At 42.7% G+C, this 20,695-nt stretch overlaps 1 protein-coding gene across 9 annotated transcripts in view; it reads right to left on the reverse strand.

Moving 5' to 3' along the window:
- Positions 1-20,039, reverse strand: part of FAM169A (family with sequence similarity 169 member A) — a 47,591-nt gene extending 27,552 nt beyond the window's left edge. For 2 of the 9 annotated variants that reach the window (XM_052777820.1, XM_052777816.1), the window contains exons 1-2: positions 2,580-3,062; positions 1,002-1,347 (exon numbers count right to left, since the gene is read on the reverse strand). In XM_052777820.1, coding sequence (XP_052633780.1) covers positions 1,002-1,009 — 8 coding nt within the window. In that variant the 5' untranslated portion in view covers positions 1,010-1,347; positions 2,580-3,062. Of the gene's footprint in view, positions 1-1,001; positions 1,348-2,579; positions 3,063-19,691; positions 19,809-19,836 lie in introns of those variants that run through there. The other 7 variants (XM_052777817.1, XM_052777819.1, XM_052777822.1 and 4 more) reach the window with 5 other exon arrangements.
- Positions 20,040-20,695: the final 656 nt, after the last annotated feature.

A 20,695-nucleotide genomic window follows, 5' to 3' on the forward strand; every position in this document is an offset into this window, starting at 1 on the left:
GGTTCCACTTCCTTCTCCAAAGTCACAACAGCATACCCAGCCTTCCGTTCCCCTTTATTTACAAAACTACTTTCATCAGTGAATAGCTCCCAATCAGGATGTTGTAGACGGGAGTCCTTTAAATCTGGACAGCTAGAATATGCTTGCTCAATGGTCTGTAAACAATCATGTCTTAATCCTTCTTCTTGAGAGGGCAACAATGACACTGGATTTAAAGTATTAGATATTTTCATTACCACATCCTCTTGTTCAGGCAATATTGCATGATACAATACTATTCTGCTCAGAGACAGCCAATCATGTCCTTTTTGTTCCAAAACAGCTATAACTGCATGTGGCACATAAACAGTGATTCTCTGTCCCATTGTTAACTTTCAAGCCTCCTGTATTAACATCACTGCTGCAGCTACTGCCCTCAAGCATCCTGGCTATCCAGAGCTTCCGCTATCCAGTTGTTTCAGGAAGTAAGCTACCAGTCTTTTCCAGACCCCCTAAAGTCTGCAAAAGCACTCCCATCACTTGATGTCCTTGTTAAGGCTCAAAAGGCTTTGTCAAAATGGGGAGGCCTAGTGCAGAGGCCCTCATAAGAGCAACCTTTATATCATCAAACCTTTTTCAACATTCCAGACTCCATTCCAACACTTCTCCTGGTCCTTTAACAGCCTCATACAAAGCTGTAGCCATCAATCCAAAGTTAGGTATCCAAAGGCGACACCACCCAGCCATTCCACAAAATCCTCTTAACTGTTTTTTATTTGGGTGGGGCAATCTGACAAATCACTTCCCTCCCCTCAATCCCCAGTCTTCTTTCTCCTTGAGAAATTTCAAGACCAAGGTAGGTCACATTTTTCTGTGCAATCTGCACCTTTGAGACACTCACTATCCAGCCAGCCCTAAAAAGTTCAATAAACTAATAGTTGCTGCTTTACACTCCTCAATGGTATTTGTCCCCAACAGGACGTCATCCGCATAATTTAACAAGGTAATTACCCAGTTCTTACCTTGCCATTGTTCCAATTCCTTCACTAGTACATTACCAAAAATGGTGGGGCTATTCTTAAATCCTTGGGAAGTACTGTCCAATATAGCTGCATCTTGCATCCCGGTTGTAGGACTTTCCCACTCAAATGCAAACAGGTTTTGACTCTGTTCTTCCAGAGGAATACAGAAAAAGGCCTTTTAGGTCCAGAATAGCTTTGTTCCCTCTTTTAATTCCACTTTCACCAGTTCAGCTGATTTAGCTCTTTCGAGCCTCTCTGTTGCCCACACAAAGGGGACCACTGCATCCATAATTTCAGAGGGGATTTCAACTTGTTCATTCTTCATGTCCTTGATTCCCATTGATTCCTATTGTATTGGTTTTGTGTGGCAAGGTTTTGGTAGCGGGGGGGGTTACAGGGGTGGCTTCTGTAAGAAGCTGCTGGAAGCTTCCCCTGTGTTCGACAGAGCCCATACCAGCCGGCTCTAAGACAGACCCGCCGCCGGCCAAGGCCGAGCCAATCAGCGATAGTGGTAACGCCTCTGTGATAACATTTTTAAGAAGGAAAAAAAAGTTGGGACGGCGGTATTCGGCAGCCGGAGAGAGGAGTGAGAACACGTAAGAGAAACAACCCTGCGGACACCAAGGTCAGTGAAGAAGGAGGGGGAGGAGGTGCTCCAGGTGCCGGAGCAGAGATTCCCCTGCAGCCCGTGGTGAAGACCATGGTGAGGCAGGCTGTCCCCCTGTAGCCCATGGAGGTCCACGGTGGAGCAGATATCAACCTGCAGCCCGTGGAGGACCCCACGGTGAGGCAGGCTGTCCCCCTGTAGCCCATGGAGGTCCACGGTGGAGCAGATATCCACCTGCAGCCCGTGGAGGACCCCACGCCAGAGCAGGTGGGTTCCCGAAGCAGGCTGTGACCCCATGGGAACCCCGCGCTGGAGCAGGCTCCTGGCAGGACCTGCGGATCTGTGGAGAGAGGAGCCCACATTGGAGCAGGATTTCTGGCAGGACTTGTGACCCCGTGGGGGGCCCACGCTGGAGCAGTCTGTGCCTGAAGGACTGCACGCTGTGGAAAGGACCCATGCTGGAGCAGTTCGTGAAGAACTGCAGCCCGTGGGAAGGACCCACGTTGGAGAAGTTCATGGAGGACTGTCTCCCATGGGTGGGACCCCACGCTGGAGCAGGGGAAGAGTGTGATGAGTCCTCCCCCTGAGGAGGATGAAGTGGCAGAAAATAACGTGTGATGAACTGACCGTAAACCCCATTCCCCATCCCCCTGTGCCACTCGGGGGTTGGTAGAGAATCCAGGAGTGAAGTTGTGCCCGGGAAGAAGGGAGGGGTGGAGGGAAGGTGTTCTGAGATTTGGTTTTATTTCTCATTACCCTACTCCGGTTGATTTGTAATAAATCAAGTTAATTTTCCCCAAACTGAGTCTGTTTTGCCCATGACGGTAACTGGTGAGTGATCTCTCCTATCCTTATCTCGACCCACAAGCTCTTTGTTATATTTTCTCTCCCCTGTCCAGTTGAGAAGGAGGGGGAGTGATAGAATAGCTCTGGTGGGCACCTGGCGTCCAGCCAGGGTTAACCCTTCACACCTATAACATATAAACTTGCGCTCCCCAGGCATTACTCTGAGGAATACACACTTGCATTTTGGTTTGGGGGGTTTTTTTGGTTGTTGGTTTTTTTTCTCCCGAAAGTTACCTGTGCTCCCAATTTATTTAGTAAATCCCATCCCATAAGAGGTAATGGACAACCTGGCATATATCAAAATTCATGCGTCAATGTTTTACTTCCAATTTCACACATCATAGGTTGGAGAAAGGGCCTAACCTCCTCCCTTCCTGGGGCACCAACCACCAACATAGGTCTTACTTATAGGTCCTTTACAGCTATTTAACACAGAATAAGTTGCCCCTGTATCTACAAAAAATTTAACAATTTCATTCCCCAGCTTTACTGAAACCAGGGGCTTGGCTGGGGCTCAGCCCCCCGCCACCATCAGTCAGAATCCTCTGTACCAATCATTAGTAAATCAGCCTTAGGGATAGGGGTGAAGGGGGAGGCCAAGTATGTTTCCCCCTCCTCCCCGTTCCCTTCCACATCCCCATCCTCTCAGGAAACCCCTTCCCCTGGAGGATGTTTGTGCTTGAGTAAGTGCTGCTGCTGAAATAGCAGCCTTTTGCTTATGATCTTTTAGTTTCTCCTTTTGTTTTTCCTTCCCCCCCCCCAACTCTTCTTTTATTGTACACCTTATAAGCAATCTCAATCAGTTGAGATATTGTCACTCATTAACACGTTTGAATCAAATACTGCCAATTTGCAGTTTTCTTGTTTCATAATAATTTCTTAAAGCAACGAACATATCCACCTATGGGATTTCATCCCATTTATCTTGCCTTCTAAAAAACAAGATTAGCTGTAAAATGGTATTATAATTCAAAGTTCCCATTTCCAGCCATTTTTCTTCATCATCTAATTTACACACTGGCCACCATTGAGTACAGTACTCAATTTCTTCCTTGTTAGAGGATCCCCACCAAACTTTTTCCAATGTTTCAAAATACAGCCCAACAGGGAAACTATAACTATTCCCCCTTCCTCAGAGGAAGCCAAGTTTCCCATTTGTAAGTATTCTCCAATATAACCTAATATAACAATTTAAAACAACCAATAGTACCAAAAATACAAGTACACCGAACCAAACCGAATTCTCTACCTGATCCAGTAATCACCATACTAACACAGGAGAGATAAAATACTTCCAACCAGCAGCTGCAATTAATCCACCAATTCGTACCTTGAACAGATACACTTCAAAATATCAAAATAGCAGTGTCTCTACCACAGTTCCAGTCAATCACTTGCCACCCACCAGGGAACTGCAAGAGGAGTCCCCCGAAAAATCCTCCAGTACACACTGGAGTCCAGCTTGCAATTCCTCTGGTGGTAGCAAGCTTTGACTGAAATCCAGTTTTGAAGTCCCATCTGGGTCACCAAAACTATTACCTGATCAGAAAGTAACTCCCGAAACACACAAAGTATGTTTAGAGAGGAGACATTGCTTTACTCTGCGCAGGATGCAAGGTGGAAGATTTCCACAAATCAAGCACACCTACTGAGGTTTTTAGTTCATATTTATACACTACAGTTAAAACACCACGCCTATCTAATACATATGTTCCGCCTAGCTATTGCATATTCATTATGTTGAGCAAGCACGACATGTTGTTCTCTTGAGCAATCATCCCAGAGTCTTCTATGCCTGTGCAGGGGGTCTCTGGTGGTCTTCAGTGGTCATTTGGGGAAGAATACCCCTACTCCTTTTGTCCTTTCATGGTCACGTGTCATTTGAGGACACCAGGGTCTTAGTTTCTCTTGCCAACCCCTGGTTTCTCAGTGCTGAAGGAGGATGTATGTCCTTAATTAGCAAGTCCGTGACTCTTCAAGCATCCTCTATTGTAAGCAGAACCTTAAACTAGATAAGCTTTACCTTGAGTACACATAATCTAAACAGTCCTTGAATAGCAAACATACCACACTTCTCATGTTTTAGGTTTTTTTCTTTAAACTATCACCTCTACCTTCTTATTTGTTAATCAGTCTTTTGAAGGCTTGAGGCAACATGAACAGGAGATGCTACAAGCTCATTAAAGACAAGAGCCCACAACAGACTAAAGAGACACATTAAGGAGGTGAAAAGTCAAAAACTAAAGCACTGAAGACCAACCATAGTGGCAATAGCTCCCTGAAAGCTCTTAGATTCAAATTTTCCATGTCAAAGTGGTGTCAAATTAAGATGAACAAGAGCTCCTGGAATCCACTGAGTGCTCTTCAGCTAAGGCTCTTCCAGGTCTTTAAAACTATACACAGAAACAGACCCCTCAGCTCCTTTCAAGCTACAGCCCAAACTCTCACAAACATAAGCTACCACAAGTTCATGAGAACCTGTTCTGCAGGAACACAGGATCTCTTGATCTGTCTCGCTCAGCTCCCAGGAACTCATCACCCAACTCTCAAAACAACTAAGCTTTTCATAGGGGATTTATGATTCCTGGTCTCCACTATGGAGTCTTTTTTTAAAATTTCATTTTAAATCCTAGTGTCCAATGACTTTTTGCTTTATCTCCAGTCCCCTCCCCTCCCTTTAATCCATCATTCAGTGTTCTACTGACACAAGTAAATGAAATGCAAAGGAAATTTTTATTTCAACTCACCCAGTAGCAATTAAAAAGTCTGTATTTTAAAAGCTTTTTAACAGCAATAATATACTACTATAAAGTTGCTTGAATAGATGAGGCTGCTCCTTCTACAAAAGGGATTTTTTTTTCTGTTAAAATCAGAAAACGAACTTGGACATGACTTCATTGGCATTTACAACTGACAGCTTTAATGCTTGTGCTGATGAAAGCACTAATACTTTCCATGAATGCTATTGTTTAGATATACACACATTCCCCACAGCAATTTCCTTTCAAATTCAGCTCATTCCTTCCCCTTACCTGTTATTTGGATTTTCTCTTGCCTTCTCTTCCAGTCCCTCACATTCCTCCTGCTACTGCTCACTGTCCCTTTCAGATGCTTAGCTGCATCTCTTAATTCTCCACCTGTTTCTTCCCACCTTCCAGGTGCTGCTGTTGCTAACAGGGCAGAAGCAGGCAGAGACACCTGACACCAGCCAACTCCATTTGCTCCTCCTGTTCCCAAGTGAAGGGACTCCAAGAGCCAAAGGTGAGGCATATGTACCTTTGAATGTAGCAGCAACGCTACAATGCACAGCAGCCAGAGGAGCTGCTGCCAGGGAAGCAATTTATCCACCACTGGTCTCCTCACCTCTAGCAGATATGGTTTACCCACCAATATTACAGTTCTGAAACACACCAGCAATATTGTAGTTTAGGCTCTACAAAGAGATCTGGACAGGCTGAATCAATGGGCTGAGGCCAATCATATGAAGTTCAACAAGGCCAAGTGCCAGGTCCTGCACTTGGGTCACAGCAACCCCATGCAGTGCTACAGGCTTGGGGAAGAGTGGCTGGAAAGCTGCCCGGCAGAGAAAGACCTGGGCATGCTGGTTGACAGCCGGCTGAATATGAGCCAGCAGTGTGCCCAGGTGGCCAAGAAGGCCAATCGCATCCTGGCCTGTATCAGGAACAGTGTGGCCAGCAGGAGCAGGGAGGTGGTTGTTCCCCTGTACTCGGCACTGGTGAGGCCGCACCTCGAGTACTGTGTTCAGTTTTGGGCCCCTCACTACAGGAAAGACATTGAGCTGCTTAAGCGTGTCCAGAGAAGGGCAACCAAGTTGGTGAGGGGCCTTGAGCACAAGTCTTATGAGGAGCAGCTGAGGGATCTGGGGTTGTTCAGTCTAGAAAAGAGGAGGCTGAGGGGAGACCTTATCGCTCTCTACAACTACCTGAAAGGGGGTTGTAGTGAGGAGGGTGTTGGTCTCTTCTGTCAGGTGTCTGGAGATAGGACAAGAGGAAATGGCCTCAAGTTGAGGCAAGGGAGATTTAGGTTAGATATTAGGAAAAGTTTTTTTACTGAGAGGGTTGTCAAACATTGGAATGGGCTGCCCAGGGAAGCGGTTGAGTCACCATCCCTGGAGGTATTCAAAAAGCGAGTAGATGGGGTACTTCAGGACATGGTTTAGTAGGCATGGTTGATGGTTGGACTCGATGATCTTGAAGGTCTTTTCCAACCTAAATGATTCTATGATTCTATGATACACATCCATGGACTAGGTTGAAACAAGTATGGTGCAAGAGAACAGGAAGAGAGGTGAAGTGTAAGATTACATGTCATTGTTTCTACAACAGGATGAGGCTTTAGCACCCAGTTAGTTGCAACAGGCCAGGTAAATTCTGCTTGAAGGGAATACAGACACATGAAAAAAAATTTACTTTTCTGTATGCTGGCAGAAAGGCGAAACCCCCCTCCACTATTAAAAAAATACCCAAGTGCTTGGATAACTGAGAATAACAGACAAATTGAGCTGAGCTTTCGTTATTACATGACAAAGAGACAAGAAAGCCACAAGCTATAACTGAAAGCCTCTAGGTAATAATTCCTGACATTTTTTTAGAATAAAATCATGCAGAACCAAAGCAGAAAACACACAATAAGAAATTCAGTAGATTGTCTGCATTCCAACCACTATACCACTATGAAAACAAAAGCAACAACCATATCTTTGCTTACAAGCAAAAAAGACAAAACCTCTTTTCTGCTAATTAATATATTCATTGAATTACCATCAAAATCATTCAAAGACCTCCCTTCTATTTAACTGTTTGGGTTACTTAACACTTTCATATATCATACTTTGATTTTATCCACTTACATTAGTCACTTTTGACTCATCTTCTATCATTTACAGAGAACGGGTTGTGCAGAAAAAAACCAATACAGAGCACTCTGCAAGACTGAACCAAAGAAAAACCTACTCAGCATCCCCGCTAAATAACCATCTATCATCTGTACCATGCAGCATATTAGACATATAAGGTGACAAGCTCTCAAACACTTATGTGATGTAATTTGTCTCAGTGTTAAGATCAGAAATATTTCACAACATGTAAGTTCACTAGATCCCTGAAGAAATCAGTAACTATACACAGAAAGTTATCAAGTTACATTAAAAGCATTAAACAGGTGACGAAAGGAGAATGTTCCATGCCAGTCTACAGCAGAGCATAAGGAAGTAGTTCAACAGTCCAAAATGCAAGCATCTTTATTTTGAAAGGCAAAATAACCTACCAAAGACAAACCAAATGGCTTCCAGTAGTAATAAATTAATACATTTCCCTCACAAAACACAATTGGTTTGTCAGTGTCTTTAACAAAGTAAAAATACAGATGGCTCCACATCTAGCCAGTCTCAAATAATGCAAAAAGGGAAAGATAAAATAGCTTTTCAGTCTTCCTTGACACGGGCATTACACATTTTTTTCCACAGAGGCAGCAGGAACAGCACAGGTCTCTGCCACACAGTCTCTCATGCCCTTTTTTGTTGTTCTAAGCCTCCATGTGTTGCACAACTGTAAAACTGTCAGGTCAAATCCTTGTCACACATTGCAGGACTGTGCTCTGCTCATGGGGTACCACTCCAATTGGTTAGCAAACAGTCAGGCTGACTGAGCACATGCAACATAGCCTTATGCAACCAAACTCATCATGACCATTTGTACTAGATGTGTGTGTTTGGAGGGGGGGAATAAATTTATTTTATTTTTTAAATGAGGCAAATTATGCTCTTCATGTTTCAAGTGAAAGAAAATAAATCTTACACTCTTCATAACCATATTATTTCACATAACACTATTAAAGATTGTATGTAAAACTCACATGAGCAACAATTGCTTTAATGTGGAATAGTAGACTTTCCCCCTTGTCAACATTATGCAAGCTACTACACAAGAAATGGCATGTCCTTTTTTAGGAACAGCTGCAGCACCAGAGGGTAACAGAGATCAGTTCAAGGAACACCAACAAAAACACATTTAACAGGACGAGTGAACACACTCCCGTGCAACTGAGGCAGTTCCTTATTCACAAAATCTTTATTACTACAATTAAGGAAAAAAAAATAAATTTAGAATAAGCGGGCAACATTGCAAATTCATTTCATTATAAATTATAGCTGCAACCCCTATTTCATCTTAGAAGTGCATAAAGGAGAAATACATGGTACTTGCAGCTTCCACCTCACACATGCGTTTCAGCAGGAATCAAGAGATCTGTTTATACCCTTACAGACCCTCAATACCGAGTGCCATGAAATAGCAGAAAGATAAGAAGCCAAAAGCTATACTGTTTCTTACAGCATGTCAGAGTGCTTAAATACAGCTTAAAACTGGTGTTGGGGTGCCTTTATCTTAGGGGAACGATAGTCTAAGTCGTTAGGCTGCCAGCCAAGGATTTAGAGGAATCAGGGTGAATTTCCAGCTCTAGCACAGACTTCATGTGACCATAGACATGTTACATGACCTGCCTGAACTCCTCATCTACAAAATGCGAATAATAATTACCTCAGAGACCAGTATGAGAAATACTTTACCAAGATCATGAGATATTTGAACACAAATTGTATCAAAACTTGACAAGTACTGAAAGTAGACAATTACTTACACAGCACAACTCAATTGCACAACTCATTTGCCTCAAAAAAAATCATAAACAATCCACTAAAGACTTTTGATGATAAAATAACTGGGACAGGTAAACATGCCTGGTATAACAAATATGTGCAAAACTAAATCAACAGCTACATAGCAGGTGAACAATCTTCAGATTTAAATTTGTGTTTAACAATAAATAATTTAATTAAGGGCTTTTTTTCCCATTAAAATTTGAAGTTTAAAGAACAGACACCGGGGTGCTCAAGCCATGACCTGCAGAACTTTTCTGCTAAACCAGGACAACTAATGCAGCCCCAGCTCACAGGACACATATCAGGTCTAGTCCTGTGATGAAGTATTGGCCTACTTGGACAAAAAGTAAACCGCAGTAGTGCCTGACCTAAGCTTTAATCTGTTTAAACAAGTGCTGAAGTATTGGATCACAGAAGTCCTCAAGGACTGCCATGCATTTCTTATGAATCATCACACACCTTGAAACAAATTCTATCTTAAAAATATAATCCTACCATGATCTCCCAGGCTAGCTGTAAGCTACGCCTGGGGTAGCATCATGAGAAGAGACATAAATAAACTAAGTATGTATCTCCATATATACACTAGCTGCTGATGTTCCAGAGGAAACCAAGCTAGGACTGCAGAAGTCCCAAGCCACACTCCAGAAGCTGATCTGATGAAGCACCAAACCAGCAATCATCATCTCAGAGCAGTACAAACATAATTTCTGTTTTGCTATGTTTGTTTCCCACCTTGTGATGTCCAATTCCTGGCTTGGTGAAAGCTGTGAAACTACATAAAATAATAAAAATACATTTTTTAAAAAGTTGTATTTTCAGTCTTCTAGCTTCAACTACAAAAAATAAAGCATCACATCTGCCACTTCTAAAACTGTTAAGTTCTACTAACACTAATTCTACTAGCAGACAAATTACATAAATATTTCTTTGCTTAGACTACCAGCTGTCACATAGACAAAACATTTTCATTGCTTTTATTTCTTCTTTATTCAACATCAAATACTTTAAATTGGGAGGGGTTGTTTTTAAATGTTTTTTCTGGTGTCTATCCAAATACAGTCTATAACATTTAAATAAGTAAAAAGGTTGTTAATCCTTTTCTAATATAAGTAAATTTCAAACCTATGCTAAGATAATTAACCATCTAAATACATACAGAGAGTACCTATCTGGTTTATTATGAGCTTGTAGTTTGAAATACATAGAGAAAACCTGTCCCATAATTAACAATTTAGACCACTATTGTAAAAAAGCTTTTATGTTTTATAAATATCCCCATCTCTTAAAACTCTATTAATTCTAATTTGTAATATAATGAACCTCAACTGCAGGAAAAGGAAGACATTTTAGGAACAGGAAGGGTTTTTTTTAACAAAAGAGTATATATTAGGATTTCTTGAAAATGATACAGGCTTGAAGAAGCAACAATAACACACTATGTGATCTGCCACACTGAATAGACAACTCAAACCCTCCTCGCTCAAATACCTACATATTTAAAGGTAGGTTTTCTTGCATTTTAATTCAAAAAGCTTGGTTTTGTATACTCCTAAGTAGTCTTCAAACCATTATCTGCATCATAGCACTAAGGCATATAAATACTCTTTCCCTGCAGTGTGGCTTTTGTTCACGTATTTAGAGAATATAGACATGTCAATCTTGAATACAAGTTCTTGCCAACTCAGATAAATTTACTCTTGTTTAGGGTCTGGGGTTTTTTTCCTAATAGGAAAAAGAAGTGGGGTTTGGGTTGGTGGTTTTTGTTTTTGTTTTTTTAAAAAAAAAAATGGAGCATAAACCCCCAAATAACATCTACTCATATCCTATAAAAACCCCAATAGAAAGTTCTTAAGGCAACACAGGGCAGTGGTCTAGAAATTGTTGTCAACATCCACCAAGAGCTCTGGATTAATATGCCAACCACATTATCCATAATCTGCTTGAAGCAGCTTATGCAGCTCTGGTTTTCTATCAGAGACGCAAATCAAAGCTGTTTATTCGAATGCAAACAAACAAACAAAAATAATCAATCCCTTCCATTCACTAATTAGCCATCACAATTTAACTTCAATTTACTTGTATAACACAGAATTATGAAATCTACATAAAGGATCCAACTCCCCAGTTCTGGTATAAAACACAGCTGCAGTGGAGATCAGCAAGAATTATGGTCAAAAAGTCTACACAACTGGGTTCAAACAACTTCTTGTCAAATGAAACATGAACAAGGAAGGAAAAAGAAAGTCTTCCACATTAAAAAAAGTATTCACACATGATTTCTTTTCAATTAAAAAATTAAAGTTTGAAAAAATATTAATTTCATTAAAACAAAATACAGTCTTTAAAAAAGTATCAAAAATTTCATTCTACAACTAAATATATCCAGGATGTTCTAATGTGTAATAAAAAAATTAACATTCAGCAGTTCTAAAAGACTAAACTGCAACCAAGATGTACTAGATACAATGTAGATACTCTTAAGGAAAGTATGAGCAACAAGATTAAAGAGTGCTTTTAACCAACTGCTGGTTAGATTTGGAGAAAACATGCGTTCTGTTAACAGCTACAGAATTATAAGGCTTCAATGAAAATAGGACAGAAAACTTACCAATTATCAAAACTGAGGTGACAGAGTAGTATTAGGAGAATATATTATGCAGTTTCACTCCCAAACCCACCCTAGGTATGTAAGGTTCTTAAGCATATGCCCAATTAAGCACCTGTGTAACAGCACTGGCATTTTGTTCAAGTGATTAAAATCAGGTATTTGATTAGGTAGCCTATTTAATCAAAGACAAAGTTCTTAGGTATACAAACTACTAACCTGTTATTTACATTTTTCTACAGTCTCTCATTTTAATGACATTATCAGCTGGTTTCTTGAAGAACACTTTTTTCAGTAGAGAGTTTTGGGAAATGAACATGTACAAGTGGTTCCTACAAGGAAAGCATGCCAGAGATTTACTAAATTAAAATTTTGTGTTTGAGACTACTCAAAATAGCCACTATTAATAAATTTGAAAAATTGAGTTTTTCTTAAAGAAACCTTTCATGCCTTCCCTTTCAGCTTCTCAGATTCAAGACAAATATATCCATACACAAAATGAAATCCATTCCAGTTGTGTTTGAAATAATTAATATCTAAAAGACAGAAAGATAGGACTAGGTGGGATTGTTACTTCCTGGATCCACCTCCCTTTGACATATATCTGACCTCTCCTGTGCTCAACACTAACTCTTCCTTCTAATCTCCCACTTTCCTCTACGTCCCCTTCACTACACAAGACAAACCTGCTTAGGGTCTTAAAAAAAAAAAAAGCCAACCAATACACCTAAAGACCCACCTCTCTCCTCTAGTCACTGCTCTCTCATTCCCATGCCTCAGCATTTTAGAGCAGCTGTTTTTGCAGTTCTCCAGCTCCACCCTCAGCTCCCTTCAATTTCGCTCCTGCACTTTATACCTCACAGCATCTGCTCTTAGAATATCTTAAAGGCCTTCTTATAGCTCAGCACTTGTAGCCCACACTCCTCAGGTGGCTGGCTGGCCACCTGGGACACACCCAGCCATGCTGCTCTTGCTCCTGTTCATCTTCCACAAGTCTCCATTCCTAGCGTCCTGGTTTTAGCTGGGATAGAGTTAATTGTCTTCCTAGTAGCTGGTATAGTGCTATGTTTTTGAGTTAGGTATCAGTAGAATGTTGATAACACTGATGTTTCCAGTTGTTGCTATGTAATGTTTAGTCTAAAGTCAAGGATTTTTCAGCTTCTCATGCCCAGCCAGCAAGAAGGCTGGAGGGGCACAAGAAGTTGGGAGGGGACACAGCCAGGGCAGCTGACCCAAACTGGCCAGAGGGGTATTCAATACCATGTGGAATACATGCCCAGTATATAAACTGGGGGGAACAGGGGTGAGGGGATCGCCGCTCGGGGACTAACCGGGCATCAGCCAGTGGGGTGGTAAGCAATTGCATTGTGTATCACTTGTATATTTTAATCCTTTTATTATTACTATTGTCATTTTATTAGTGTTATTATTAGTTTCTTCTTTTCTGTTCTATTAAACTATTCTTATCTCAACCCACGAGTTTTACTACTTTTCCTGATTTTCTCCCCCATCCCACTGGGGGGGGGGGGGGAAGTGAGCGAGCAGCTGCATGGTGCTTAGTTGCTGGCTGGGGTTAAGCCACAACACCTAGGTTTGGCTCCTACTTTTCCAGGCACCTCTTCAACAAGGCAGTAGTAATATATGCCTCCTCCCTGATTTTCTGCAGCTTTATTTGCCACATGCTATCAGAAGACCATCTCCTACTCCCACCTTGGCACCCATGTTTCTTGGCAACTTGTTCAGTTTTCAAACTTTCATACCTTCCTCCAACATTATCCCTCCACTTTGGAAGGGCCACCTCATAAATACATCTAGTGATTTCAGAGATAAGAATAATAAAGCAAGCTCTTCTCTTGACCATACTTAAAAAACCCCACTGAATCTGGTTAGACAGCTGATGGTCTATCAAGCCTAACATAACTAACCTAACACCACAGCGAGACTGTTGTTGCAGTAACCCTATGTACACATTTGCATCTATTTTTAAAATGGTTGGTTGTGCTGTCCTCTCCCCTATCCCCACAACTGGGGTGAACTTCAAAGCTGCCCAGATTCGGTCAGCCAACTGCTCATCAGCCAACCAACAGCAATTCTCTTTATGGCTGTTTCAAGAATATTCCACATGCAAATTCAAATGTCATGCATCCATGGTTACTAACGGTGAGCAGCAGGTCATTAAGCTTTGCAATCATACCCTCCATATCCAAGGAGTTACTAGAACAGTTGCCTGAACTATGACTACACCACATTAAGTCTGTGGATGTCATGGCTTTCAGCAGAGGAGCTGTAGAAAATTCAAGGGTTAAGTAGTATTCAAGCTCTTTTTGCCTTTTTTAAATTATCTGTAGGTGGTTTTGTTTTGTTTTTAAAATAATTTGCAGCAGGAGACCTATAACTAAGAAAGCAGCAATTGCCTTGGTTTTATGGGTGATTCAAATGAAAATGCAGAAAAGGGGGTAGAAATTAACATGGGATCTTCCCAGGAGTAGGAGTAAGTCACAGAAGTGAAGCAGGGAAAGCAAATAAACAGACTGCAACAACAGACCCCTGTCAGTGAACCTTAAAACTTTCTTGCAGACCAGCAAGTACACAGAATTGATAAGTTTCAGTCTCTGACTACATGGCCTTATAGCCCATTTACAATAGCACGAGGATCAGAATCTCGAAATCAGACTACAGTTAAGTATATCATATTTGGAGCAGTAAGAATTTAAACCTTACTGTAGGTTAAGAATTGCATTGTTTCCAGAAAGGGAACAGGCAGCTATCTCCAATGGTTGTTACAATTATCTTCAGAAGATGACAGATGGTTAAAAATACAGCATTTAATAAAAGTGAATTCTGAATTTTACCTGCTATTTGCGCTCAGTGTTCTACAGGAGCAATTCTTTCAGCTGCACACAATGTACAACAAAATGATGAATTTCACAGGCAATGCAGTTTGTGGACTCACCAAAACAGGGTGGGATCAAAGAACACCAGAAGAGCTATGGAGACCAACAACTAAAAAGAACTTTACCTTGCCTTTCTCAAGGGAAAAGTAGGAAAGTCAGATGACAAGAATACCACAGACATCAAGAACAATGTTCAAAGGAAGTAATCAGGGATTTGAGACACCATGCCTGGGCCACGGACATGATGAGGAAGTCATTACTCAGTGTCAGTCTGAGCTCAGTCATTTTGTGAAGAGATGTTTTAAGCTACCATCCCAGGTGACAGACACCATTCTCACAAATACAGTGGTAAGTGTAAGCATTTCCATATGTCCATGCAAAAAAGCACCAATACTTCCTCACCTTTACAAAGGCCATACAGACAGACTACCCCAATCTAGCTCACAGCTGGACTCAGCAGTGAGAATGTTTGTCTTCATCCCATCTTCAGAAGGATGGAAAAAAGGCACATATGAACTAAAACTGTAAAACTAGAAGTAAACTCCATCCTCTGAAAAATAAGCATTCTAGAAACAGAAATTCAATCCTAGCATCAATATGACTAAGAAGCTACAAAAGAGTTAGGCATCTTGTAGGCTGTTCCAGCTAGAAGAAAAAAAAAGTAGCAAGGTCTGGTATTTCTTGTTTATGTAGAAGTCCTGTTCCCAAAACAAAGGAAGAATAAGACATCAAAAGAGTATTTCATTGCTCAGAGCCCTCAAGAATCTGCTCAGACATCAACTGACTTACATCCCTCTTCTCTAAGCTTTCCAACAGGACCACACAAATGAGCAGCAGCTCAGGGCACACCATCTTCCCCAAAATGAATCACTTCTCCCCGCTGTCCATACCTACTGCCATCAGAACCAATATTTGGCAAACTCCTTAGCAGAGAGAGCACATTCCTAAGTAGCTCTGCGTTTGCCTTTGCTTTCAGCAGTCTCATACTTGCAGATGGTTCATTTTTGTTTCCCACAATTGTCTGGGTATAGCCACTGCTGTTTTAGTTCAACATATCACAGCTGCATTATAAAAAAAATTTGTTAATGTGCATTCACTAGCTATCAGTAAACATGTTACCACAGGACTGAAGTTCTACGTCCAAGAATGTTACCAAGAATGTCTCTAAGAGTGGAAAGGAATTCACACACAACCTCCTCCCTCGTGTCATCCTATCCTTATCCCCATCACCAACCATCCTGACATCCTTTCAAGAACTTACACGCTTCTGTGAATATACCAGATTTCCCCTGCTTCTCACTGTAATACACATTTGTAAGATTCAAACTTCCAAGCTACATCTCCTAGTACCTAAGCTATCCTGTTACAGATGTACTTGAATTTTTGAAAAAATGCCTTAAAAGCTTCAATAACCGATCTTCTACAGAGACCACACCTTTACCAATTATTGTCTTCAGTGATCCACAGAATTAAAGAAGCCTATTTAACCATCCTTACTTTACATGTTTTGATGAAGCCTAAACAAAAGACTAACAGTGAATTCAATTCATCCTGGCCCATAAACAATTTCTAACCATAAGCAGATGGGAGAGACACTGGCACTCTGAATACACAGGTACCCTGTTCTACAGTAATAATAAAATCATAAGACATTTACTACAAAACAAAGTACAGGACCAAGAAAGGAACAACTCAGATTTGAAAACAAATCAAAAATCTGAAGTGCTATTTTGAATAGCTGTATAACACAGTTCAGTACACAATTCAGACAAGTGCATCTTCCTAGATTTTCAATTCAAGGAATCGTTTAGTACATATAAATGTATCATTTAAAACACCAGTAGGTTTTCCAGTTAACTTTGAAAACAAAGAAAGAGATATGTTAGTCCTGACAATTCTTGCTAATTTTAGTGAGATTTTAGGGAATATTTGAAAGCTCATCACTGTTTTGGAATAGGATTCTTTTACATATTTTAGGGAGAACTTTAAAAGCTTCTTTGAAATCTCACGCTCACTGGAGAACACCAACTAAATTTATAATGATTAAATATATGCTGTTACAACCTATTGTTCAAAACAAAAAAAGTCAGCAATAGCAGACAAAACTGCAAGAATGCCAGAGAAGAGCTATCAAGACACTGCATATACCATTTCAGTCATATTTAAAACAAAGCAGCAGAGGAAACACATTAAAGCAGGCTTCTCCACTCACAATTGTTTAATTCATACTGTAACAGCCGGAAGCAAAAGTTTAAGAGGGTTGAATTTTGCTTGATTGTTTTTTTTTTAAAAACATTTCTATTGTCTGAAAAAGGTTTTTTGTTTTCAAAGAGTTTATTAAATGATTACCCAAGACACATTCATTGCTGAAAGCAGTTCCAAAGAAAAGCATGCACCTCCACCATAGCTGCCCCAAACTTTACAATTCACAGATCAAAGTATGACTATGGCTTTCTGGAATGTATAGCTGATACAATTTGATGACTAGGTTACAACCTCATGAGTCTGGAGGAAGGTATTTATCTCTGCAGAAATGAGGAGCTAGTAACTTGATTAGAGAAATATTTATGGAATAGCAATGTGAAAATAAACCTAAGTATGCATTACTTCAGCTCTAATATTACTATTTGTATTTGAAGTTTAGAAACATAATTGGTAACACCTTTAAATGATAACTACTACTTGATATTCATTGATTGGTACGAAATAAAGACTGACACCAACCCTTATTATACCTAAGAATGTAAGCTAATAAAGGGCTTTTCTACTCTGATGAGTTTCTCTAGTACCACCAAATTCCATGTCCTTCCTTTAATGATTTCATATCAAACATTTCCATTTTTCACATTTAAAAAATGAAAACAAAAGCATTAATAAGTGTCAGCCTTAACACTGACAGGAACTTCCTCCATCTTTCACTGGCAAAGATTCTGCACTGTAATAGGTATGCAATTAAAACTATTTAAACCAACCTGCACAGACAGGATGCTTGGATAAGTAAGGAGAGTTTTAAGTTCATTCTGAGTTACCTTTACAATACTAATAGATAAAAAAAACCAACCCCCACAAAACCTCTGTTTTTAATTATTGAAATGAAGAGACATTATCTACCTTAATATGCATACAGAAGAAATTAAGAGTACTTTCCAAGTAATTTCTCAGAGTAATTCCTCTTTGTAAAGGAGCTAGTTACGAAACACTCCAAAAAGACTTGGTACTGTGTGTCTTGATCAAACATTGCTCAAGAGAGTTATATTGGAAAAGTACATTAGAATCCCATTTTAATTACTCATCTTCCACAACAGTAAAGAAAGGCACTGTAAAACATTTGTGTCCATACAGAGCAGATGCTAAGTAAGATCAGATTGGGGAAGGGGAACAGGGAAGCAACTTAGACATCAGTCTGCTATATTAGAGTCCGCAGCAGCTTTTCTTTCATAAAACAGTATTGAAATTGACATGATCATTGAGGTTAACACCTGAATTTAAACATTTATACTATAAACCACTCCCTGCCCTGATGTTTTCCCTCTATGAAACAGGTGCTAAAATGTTTTCTTACTGGCCACCATTAAGACAAGAAGTGAGAAGTTCTTCAGTATTTAAATCAAGCAGAGGTGAATTAAACAAGAAAGGTGGCAGTGTGGTTAAGGAAGCAGAGAGAAGATGCCCTCAGTTCCTATAGGAAGAGTTTGAAGGAGAAGTGAGACTACGATCACTCTGGTCTGCAGCAATCTTCTACAGGTCCTCCAATCAGGCAGCACTGATTTTATTACACTGATCACTGCCACAATACTTACTGCCCTTAAAAACTGGTGGGTTATATACCAGACTATGACCAATGGTGCAGGCCAACACACAGAACAAGTATCTGCACTTAAGCTGAAAGAAGAAAAAGTTCCTCCTCTCTCCTGCATGCACATACACAAAAAACAAGGATCAGCTGGGCAGTGTCTCGACACTACAGGCTAGTTTTCCAAACTTCTCATTATTAATACCAAAAACTCCACAGCCCAGAAGAGCTTGAAGATCACTCTTCAGTGGTTTCCTCTAAATAGGACATTAATATGTATATAAAACCAGTGAGTTAGTATATATTATTTTCCATTAATGCTAGTAAAATCTTTTGCTCTAGCTCCAAGAGTAACCCACTTTCTCAGGCTGGATTTAACACTCCATAAGCAGGATAGCAATGTGACATCAACAGATATCTGAGGCAAGATGCTTCCCCTTGTTTTAAGAGGGAAAAATCAAACCTACCTCAAAACAAAATTCAAAAAACCTCACACATCACATAAAGGAAAACAGAAGGGTGCGTGACTCTGTGTGACTACATGTATTTGCACACACACGCTCAGAGACATCTTTTGTAGGAGGCATCTATCATAGCATTGCAATTATTGTTTTCATATATATATGTAAAGGTATATGTATGTGTAACAGATCATATACACACGTGTGGCTACAACACGTAAATTGCAAAGCTGCAATGGATGCCCCCACAAAAGAGAGCTGGCCCTAGCCAAGCCGGAGTGGCCTGGGCAAAAACTCACACCAAACTTGGCATCACGCAAGCCTCGGCCCGCAGCCCGCGGATGCCGGGCGAGGCGAGGGGCGGCGGGCCCGGCCGAGGGGAGGCCGGGCCGCCCCCCGCCGCGGGAGAGCCTAGCCAACCCCACCGCCTGACACAGCCGCCTCCGCCCTCCTCCCGCGGCCGCGGCGCGGCCACGCCGGCCTGCCCGCCGCTGCGATGGCCGCGGGGGCCGGGCAGCTGCCCCCAGGGACGGAGCCCGGCGCCCGCGGCGGGGATGCCGGCGGACACCTGGCGCCGGGGCCTGCCGCGGCCGGGGAGGGCCGCGGGGCAGCGGCCCCTCGGCCCGCCCACCTGCCTCCCGCTGGGCGGCAAGCCCCGCGCCCACCGGCGCGGCGGGCCGGGCCGGGCCTGCCTCGCTTCGCCCGGCCTCTGCAGGCGGCCGCCGAGTCCTCCCACCCGCTGGGCTGCGCGGAGAAGCGGGACGCCTCAGCAGGTTACCCCTCACACCCCGCCCCGCCTCACCTCACCTCAGCCGGCCGGGCAGCCTACCGCGGCGGCGGCAGGCGAGGACGCAGGCGGCGGCGTTGGCGCGGAGATGAATGGAGGCAGAGAGGGAGGCGGCGGCGGCCGAGCTCCCTGGCAGCGTTCACGGCGGCCCCCAGCTCACCTCCGGCTTTGCCCGGTCCCGCTGCCCGGCGCCTGATATAGTCTCCCGGCGGCGGCCTCCCCGCCCCTCGCCGCTGACGCACTCCCGCTGCTACGCCGCGTGCCGCCGCTGCTCGCCCCGCGCCGCCGGCAATGGCGGCTGCCGGGGTACCGGCGCCATCGCCCCCTGCCACGGCGGTTGGCGTGGTACCTGCGCCGTTGCTCACCGCTGTGCTGGTACCTGCTGCGTCGTCACCCCTCACCGTGGCGGCTAGCGTGGTACCTGAGCCATCGCTCACCATGGCGGCAGCCCTGGTACCTGTTCCATGGTCAGCCTCGGCGGCTGTGGTGGTACCCTCGCAGTCGCTCGCCATCATGGGGGTGGTCGTACCTGACCTGTGGCCCTGGCACACAGGGGGAGCCCGGGGCTGCCTTGGAGATCAATGGTACCCTCGGGGAGGAAGGAGCAAGGCCACGCATAGTCTCCTGGAGCTGGGCAGCAGACCATGAGGCTAGGCGTGAAGTAATCCCCTCTGCAAGAAAGGTGGCCTCATGGCCCCGGCCAGCAAGGGCTGCCTCCCCATCTCCAACAGACACCCACACCACGGGCCAGCCCAAGGCCTCGCCGCTGCTCCTCTTCACCAAACTGGAGGCCCGACTGAACCGAATTACTGGCAGGACCGTGTTTTCCAAAGGAAAACGGCCAGCCCTGTTTGCCGGCGCTGACCACCAGTGGGCCACGGCACCAGAGCGTCCTCCCCCAAGAAGACCTGTGTGCCAGCGAGCTGAAGAGCAACAAAATCAAACAAGGGTTCTTGCGAGAGAAGGGCACTCGCCCTTGACTCAGACTAAGCAACATACGATCCTTTGCTCTGAGCTGG

The sequence above is a fragment of the Harpia harpyja genome, chromosome Z (assembly GCF_026419915.1).
Source record: "Harpia harpyja isolate bHarHar1 chromosome Z, bHarHar1 primary haplotype, whole genome shotgun sequence".
Lineage (NCBI taxonomy): Eukaryota > Metazoa > Chordata > Aves > Accipitriformes > Accipitridae > Harpia > Harpia harpyja.